The sequence below is a fragment of the Calliopsis andreniformis genome, chromosome 7, assembly GCF_051401765.1.
Source record: "Calliopsis andreniformis isolate RMS-2024a chromosome 7, iyCalAndr_principal, whole genome shotgun sequence".
NCBI classification, from domain to species: Eukaryota; Metazoa; Arthropoda; class Insecta; order Hymenoptera; family Andrenidae; genus Calliopsis; species Calliopsis andreniformis.
This window is the reverse complement of record NC_135068.1, coordinates 6,067,732-6,076,310: the sequence shown is the minus strand read 5'-3', so window position 1 is coordinate 6,076,310 and position 8,579 is coordinate 6,067,732. Positions and strand designations below refer to the sequence as shown.

Here is an 8,579-nt window from a genome sequence, read left to right as displayed (position 1 = left end):
TGTAACATATAACGAGGATATCTTCCTGTTCAAATAATCCTAGGCTTTTCACGAACTCTTGATACGATGACTAATTTTCTTAAGCGTAAGTGTGATGATTTCATTGCAGAAATCAGATAAAGTTTGTCACTGGGATTCCTTTTATGGGAGGATATTGTTAAAAATGGTCATAGGATACTTGATGACTTGATTCATAATTATGGCATAATAAAAATAAAACAGAGGACGAATTTGCTTTCAATATTCTTTATTTGATATAAAATGGATTTTATTAAAGTAAAAAATATTTTTAGTATACATTCTAAATATAGCTAACTAAATACTGTATGGACATGGGCTGCTTCTTCAATACTTCCATATAATTGGTAAGAGATCATTTCCATGGCGGCTTAGCACTTGCTTGACTGCCTTTTGTGCACAGTTTTTGTGAAATGGGAATGCATTCACTGGTATCTTGAGTAGTCTGAATAATAAAATTGTAATATTTAAATCCGATCTTAAGTTCGATGATAAAATAACTTACTTCCGACGTCGGCTGCCATATGCTACTGTCTTCATCCTTTATACTAAGTTCCTTCTTCAAATAGTGCTTCCGTGGTACTTCTCTACAGACTAAAGGTGGACTTGAAATACTTTCTCTTATTTTTAAAAACTCATCCCTTGATTGTTGCATATCAGCAATCTGTAAAAGAATCGATTAAATAGTCCTTCTATTAATTCCTAAAAATAAGACATACCATTTTTACATATTTTCGAAGATCATCTTTCGTCTCTTTTCTGCTCGTTAATGGAGTCTCTTCAATAGGTGTCATTGTATTTATACTTTCATTATGATCATGAAAATTTTTCATATCCAGCGTCTGTAATTTTATTGGTTCTTGAAAAACCTTTGCGTAACAATTTGGCATTGACTCAGACTTCCTTGTGCCTCTCAATTCGAATAACCTTTCAGCGTGAATTTTTTGAAGTGGCGTCAAGTTCTCTAGATTTCCACCTATAAATCATTAGAGGTTATGTTATGAAAGGTAAATTACAGCGTAATTATTATGTAGTGATGAACTAGCGGCTCGTAAGCCAGTTGTGGCTTCTTTCCCTATTTTTCTGATCCAATCAGGTATAGGAAAAGCGGGAAACCATGACTCTAAGCAGAAAAAAAGTTTATTATCTCCAATAGCGAAGTTAATTCAATAAGCTTGCCTGATATAATTTGCAAAGCTTGCTGCCATTGCTTTTGCATTACGGAATGAAGCTGTTCGGCAAGCTGAGATTTAGTTGCACGTTGAGAATGAAGTTGCGTTTCTAACATCGACGCTTTTTGTAAAGCCTGGGCTAGTTGAAGCTCGCACAGGCGCTTTTCCTCTTTATGTTTTTCTTCTAATAAATTTATTTCTAGTCGATGCCTGAAGAAATATTAACACTTGCATACATTTTCATTACTTGAACTAAGTAATGTAACACTATTTTATGGATTTATATACATACTTATCCATGACATCTTTAATTTTCCTAGCTGCACATTCAGCAATAACCTGTTGCCTTGTCTTTAATTCCTCGAGAAACTCTGATTCCGCAGCGTCTAGTTGAGTTTGGAATTCTTGTAATTTCACTTTAACAACTTCATCAACCTGTTTTTGATAGACATCTTGTAATTCTGACCTTATTTTTTCCTTCTGCTCAGCAAGCGATTTTGTCTCATCCTTGGCTAATTTCTGTGAAGAATTGGCAAGTAAGCAAATGAACTCTAAACATAGAAAATAGTTCATTAATACACAACCTCTGCCTTCTTAGCATCATTAATTGTCGAAAGTAGTGCTGTATTCTTTTGTTCTAAAATTGAATTCCTATTTATCTCTTCCTTCAACTTTAACTGTAGATTTTCTTTTTCTTGTCTTAGTACAATTAATTCAGCTTCACAAGTGTCTAGTGCTTTGTGAATGACATTCATTTCATTTCTAACTTCTCCACCTTTTAATCGCTCTTTACCCAATTCTTGTTGCAGGCTCCTTAACGTTTCTTCAGTTTGTTTGCTCTTTTCTAATAATTTGTTATGCTCCATTTTTAATTTCTCGTATCTACTTTCTGCTTCTTGCACAAACGATTTGTAATTTTCTAATTCATCCGCGTGATTTTTTAGCATATCCACTTTCTCTTTCATTACTGTATCACCCTTTTCCTTGTATCCAGCTGCTAAGTCTAAAGCTTTCGATAGTTCACCTTCATAACGTTTAATTTGAGCTTGGAATTCTGCAACTTCTAACTCATGTTTCTCAGTTATATTCTTTAAATTTGTTTGCAAACTACTATATTCATTTTCTAAGGCATGAAGACGTTGCTTTAACTTAGTCCATGCAGTATGAAATTGGGATATTAGCGCATTCTTTTCATTATCAACCCTAAGTGCTACAGCAACCTTTTCTTGCTGTTCCAGCAACCGTTTTTGCAGCTCTTGGATTAGATGTTCACAATGCTGTAAAATATGATACATTTTGCAACGTACCATAAATCTTACTGTTGAGTTTCTGCGTGTAGGCTTTTTGGGAGAATTTTCTCATCAGAAGGTAAAAGGACACACCGATACTGATGTGTGCCTAGTGATGTTCCGCATCATTGCGCACTACTTACAGATTTCCTTTTAAGTGTACAGCTGAGAAAATTCTTCCAAAAAGACTTCCGAGTCTCAACAGTGGAAAATTATTCAGTATTCGAACAAAGTCCATGTATGATGTATGGAAATTGATGGAACATGAAGAATCGGTCTATACGATATGCGGAGGTCGGCAGTATGTAAAGAAACAGCAGCTCATACGATATGGAGCTCGTCCCTAAAGGATTGATTTTTACGTACCTCTCGTCGAAATTTTTCTTCTTCTAACTTAATTCTACGTATTTCGTCCTGTGATTTGTGACCATCATTATTCCAAAAATCTGATAATGATAGAAGTCGCTGTGATTTTCTGAGATGAAAATGTAATCAAATTAATCTTCTATTTCATATTATGAGATTATTTCGCGGTATACTATGATAAAATACCTCGGGAGAAAGTCTGTATTCGTTGAGGCATGGGCAATACTTTTAGTAAAAGGTACACCGTGGAGCTCAATAGTTTCCTCTGCATTGCTTTTGTAATTTTCTGATAAATGTGGTGCACTTTTTACTGATGCTGCAGTGCTATATTGTGTTAATTCATTAAGCAACAAAGAATCCAAATTGCTATGTAGAGGATATGTCTGTACATTATGTGTAATATGTCTATGAATACTATTTACATCATCTACATTTAAGGAAGATTTTGCAGTAACTGATTCCTTTCTGTTTGCATCACTTGTTCTGGCCATTGATTTGTCACCATTATTTGTGTTCTGTAGTGTATTTACGGTGGTACCTTTAATCTCTCCAATTTTCATAGCTGGATTTGGAGGATTTTGCTGCCACGTTTTAAATTCTGAGATCATTCTTTCAGCTTCATTGAAATGAAATGAATCATTGTCTGGTAGGGATATGTTGGGGTAAATATCATATTTTTTCTGGGATGCCATTGACAGAACATCATAATGGGTAGAATTCTGTGATTCAAACTCTAACTTCCTATTAATGGAGTTCTTCTGTACATCATCACAACTTTTATCTTTAAAAGTATCTTCACTGCAGTTAGATGTTAATACATTATTCTGTTCCTTGAGGGATTGCTGCAGGGACACTCTATTAATTCTTTTCGATAGTTCCAGTTCAGTAGCCTCCATTTCTTGGAGTAGCTCATCAACTTCAGATAACTCCATATCTTGTATACTACTTTTGGAACACGAATGTGGTTGTCCTGCTGCACTAAGCAAAGTTGAGGTAGACGGCATTGAATGCAACTGATTAGAAGGTTTAACATACATATTACTTGTACTTTTACAAAAATCACCAGGATAAGAGTAAGGTTCCCCTTTGGAAGAAGTAGCATGCGGGAAACCCACAGTGTCAAAATCAGGAGGTACTACCGCAGAGGTATCAGAATGGGACATTAGAAATTCATGCTTATTTTTATCATAATTATTAATGTTAGTTGCATTAGCACCAGCAGCCACAGGAGTATAATCCCCCAATTTTACATCATTCTGACAGATATTAGTATGACTGGACAACGAATATCCATGAGAAGTTGATGGAACAGACAAGGATTGTCGTGGCTTAACAGGTGTATTTTGTAAGCTAAGACTCTGATTAACATGGAATCTGGTCCTAGGTAATGTTTGTCTGAATTTGACGATCTGGTTACTTTGAATTTGTGAGTCCAATGAATTGTTCAATAAAGTAGCATCTAAGCTATTATCTTTAGACTCAATTGCACAGATTCTGCTCTCTAATGATTGCATGTGTTCCACGATATCTGATATTACACCAGATTGCTTGTTATTGTAGTCTATTTTTCCATGACCAGAGCTCGCATCAGATTCTGAAGACGATGGTACAAGGAACAGGTCAGGTGGAATTAAAAGTAAGAGATCTGTATCATCAGAATCGCTCATTATCCATTTGGGTTTCCTCCCACCAAAGCAAACCAAATTCGGCTATTGCCAATTCCACAGAAATGTACAAATATTTACAAGGTATTTACACATCCCTTCCAATTATTTTTAAAAAAGCAAGCAGTGTAAATATAATGTTAGGTTTACTACCTCTGCCACTTAATAAAAATGAAAAATATAAATTTTAAAAGTATATATAACCAATAAATGTCTTTAAATAATAGTCCACATTCTTGGCCTTTCACTGATAAACCACATTACAATACATACAGTTATAAAATTGTGTAAACAGACTGATTAACGTACTTTGAAAAGAAGCATCCCCGCCGTAACTAACAGGATGTACGCAAACGGGTAACAATATCGCCAGCAGAGGGCAGCATAATGCACTTGCGCCTTCTCTTGCCATTTTAGTGTCACACTCAACCTTATCGATATAGTTCGAAATACAATCGCAACGTCACTAGTAATAAAAACTAGAATTATATATTACTAGAAATTCTTAAAATTTAGATCAGTTACAAACGAGGAGATGAGTATAGAAAATAGACTGGACAAGCAATGTTTTTTCCCTCCTATGATTTCGAAGCCCCATTATTATTTCTGTGTCACGTTCAACATTAGCGTCTGTGCATGAAATAAAAAAGCAGCACTCCCAATGGTAAAAATTGGAATTAAAATTAAAATACCGCCGTGAAATTAAATAGAGGGTTTCCTGATAAGTTAATAACGAATTAGTAACGCATATGCAGGAACTCAAATGATTGACGTAGTTCATATAAAACCTAAAACTTGTATTTTGTTAATTATCAAAACTTTCCAATTAACTTGAGTATCCCAATCAATTATTTTCAAACGTGGATTCATATGAACTTTTTACAAAAAAATATTTATATTTATAAGTATTATCTTATATCTACTGATAGTTCGCATTAGCTAGGACGGAACCGATTGCCCAAGTCTCACCACGTAGAGGTTGCTGCGAATGGAGACACAGATGGAGACAGTTTCATTGATTTTCCTTTACAAAAATTGTAAGATCTACAACTTAAAGGAGACTCCAGAAAAAGAAGCGATAAAATCCCTCGGTAGATGCGATGTCTTTATTGGATGCAAGTACGATATTCATCTAAATCCTAGAGAATAATAAAATTGAAAAAGCAGGGAAGGGATAAGGATTAGGATCAGCAATGAACGCTGGGGAGCCTTCTCCAGAACAATAGAGGATCGGTAGAACGATCTTCAGCCATCGAAGAGAATGAAAAATTCCTTAATAAGTAGAAATGGAGGGAAATATAATAGAATCATTGATGGAATCTCCCTAAGAACATCACAGGAATGAAAAAGGATCGACAGAACAATTCAAACTCCGAATCAAGAGAACACATGTTTAAACAGAGAGCAGAAATGAACGACGTTGGCATTTGATTGAATTCTTCCGTTAATCCTTTCATTCGATAATTATCTAGTTCCCTGTGAAGTGAAAAATTAGAGATATTAACTGAAATTACCTTCTTTTGACGTCTTCAGTCGGTGTTCACCTACACTTTGAAGGATTAAAAATTGGAAATGTTAATGATATCGCTCGGCAGAAGTGATGTCTTCATTTGATGAACGATTTTTAAATAAAGGATAAAGAGAAAACCAGAAATATACCAATGATTGAAGAGAGAAACCATAACCTACCTAACTAATTGTGCTTAATCTTGCAATTGTTGGAAGTGCCTTAATATTTCTTTAATAAGTTGCATCAGTCACTGTTTGCAATTGTTATCAAGAGTGCCCAGCAAGCGCGAATTATTCTGGTAATCCCCTGGAGGAACTCCGTGAACTATCCTGGGCTACCCTGGACCACTCTGACCAGTGAACAGCTTGACCATTGGTCAGATGTCTTTGTCTTACTAGTTTTAGTTTTAGACTTTAAGATTTTTGTGAAGGAAGATCGATGGGACATTGATTCCATCTCTCTGTGAGTCTTGGTGGAACGTGTACTATCTACCCTTAAAGGTTATAATCACTGCTTTTTATTACATTTACTCAGCGATTCGTATTCATCATTAGAATTTATTATTTCTTATATAAAAAATTAGGCATCTCATTTAGAGTAAATATTGTCACTCTGATATAACTTTTTTGTAACAATGTACATATCTTCTGTAAATTTTCGCCTGTAACTTGAAATTATGGGAATGATAAGCAGGATAGTTTAATAGGACATCTTGTATATTGGTTGGTGTGGCAGAAGTATTTTTTCGGCTGCTAGCATGATCAGTGTCAGTGAAGAAAATAATGTGTTTCCTATATGCACCGCTCGAAATCACAGAGGGCGCTCGAAACCAGTGGCTTTTCGAGAATCCGATATTTCAGACTGTGAGACATAAAAGTCTAGTGCCAATGGTTGCTCATGAAGTTGGTATTTCAGATATTGACAGAAAATCCCACAAAATAAATATATCTTATACTTCGTCAATACCATTATTCCCGTTTATAGATCGCTGATGTCAGCATTGGATTCCTACGTCGGTACAGTAGGGAAACTGAAAGTGTAGAAATCCATATAGTGCTCAGTTTACGTGCTACCAGGGGACTATTTTCACTTATTTAATCCCATTGTGGCGTGATGGTATACTGTAAATGAAAAATACAAAGAAATACAGATGAGTTTCATCTAGGTATATAGCTGAACTCATCGATTTAGTATCTAGTAGACTTCGTCTTAAGCGTAGTAATATACTTATTTCAGAGGCATGTTTATACTAATCAATTATCAAGGCTTCGACATCATTGGGTGTGGGTTCAATATCAAAATGTACTTTTAATAAAATTAAATAAAACGTTGTACTGTAAGGTAACAAAACAATATAACCAACTCCAGGTCTAATGACTCTAAACACTGCTACTCCCAAGTGTTTAGACTTACCATTCATTGATTCAACTGGTGCTACTGCTATTGGTATTTCCCAGTGTGATGATATTATTCGCAATATCGTCAGCATTAATGTAGTTTCGAACGATGAAATAACCAATGGGAAAACAGGAATCTAAGGTGCCGTATTCAGTAGATGATGATCGTTGTTAACGCATCGTTTTATTATACCATTGTAATTCAAATACATCTTTCCTCGTATAACTACAATATTTACCTCGTGTAATATACATCTGCTCTTAAAATACGCAATGAAATGCTCCAGAACCATGTGGATTCTCGTCTTGCGTGGCATGTGTACAAAAATAAAGAGAAGAAAGTTCCCGACGCAGGAGCAAAGACTGAGAAGAGGAAAGAGAAGGAGGGGCTACAGCCGAGGAGTGGGGCGACATAGAAACTTTAACAACATATAAATATCACTGTAATCAGAATGCATTTCGCATTTATAATAACCGCAGAAATCTTGCTTATCTGTCGGAATATATAAAAATGAATTTTCAAGCGACCGGGAGAAGAAAGCTGGATTGCCAGGAAATTCTTCATCTTTGTAGAGAATTAGACTACGTCACCCATATGTAATATAGTAACTCACAGTTACATAACCCATATGTAACTAACTTTTTACGCTGCTGAAGAATTTCCTGGCAACCTTGGAAGAAAGGTCCACCGGTAGAGAGTCCCCAAGGAGCTGTCATCTGCTACTTGTTTGTGATTTAAAGATAATCGTGTAGGTGGTGTCTGATGTGCAGAAGGAATGTTGAAAATAGTTTCACGTTTGAAACACAGAACACGCGATCCTGAGTACTCGAGTACAGAGCGAAATCCCATTTCAGAGTTTGTCATTCGGAACAGGATTGTCAGACTATCACGAAATATTTCGCGGTATCATCGAGTTGAAGCGTATGACGCAATTCACATCGATTTCGGTGAAACATTTTATCGTAGCCAGCTGACAGGCTGTGTCCGCTCATTAACTATGTACAATTCATCAACAAAATGAACTGATAAGAAAAGATCCTCTCTTTCTCTTTCTTCCTTTGGTGCGCTTTCTGATGAACATCTCAGAAAGGGAGTGTTAGAGACACGAAATAGCACCGTTACAACAGAGTTCGGCGGCTAATTTACATGAGCATATTAGTTT

General features: G+C 35.7%; 1 protein-coding gene across 1 annotated transcript; it reads right to left on the bottom strand.

Annotated features, from left to right (window-relative positions):
* Window positions 1–236: 236 nt before the first annotated feature.
* Cnb (centriole duplication and spindle assembly protein centrobin) lies at window positions 237–4,692 on the bottom strand. Its single transcript, XM_076382015.1, has 8 exons — window positions 3,032–4,692; window positions 2,846–2,954; window positions 1,775–2,467; window positions 1,483–1,709; window positions 1,198–1,400; window positions 738–994; window positions 524–682; window positions 237–463 (listed from the first exon to the last, which is right to left on the bottom strand). The coding sequence occupies exons 1-8, from the start codon at window positions 4,510–4,512 to the stop codon at window positions 374–376; spliced, it is 3,219 nt and encodes a 1,072-aa protein (XP_076238130.1). The 5' UTR covers window positions 4,513–4,692; the 3' UTR covers window positions 237–373.
* Window positions 4,693–8,579: the final 3,887 nt, after the last annotated feature.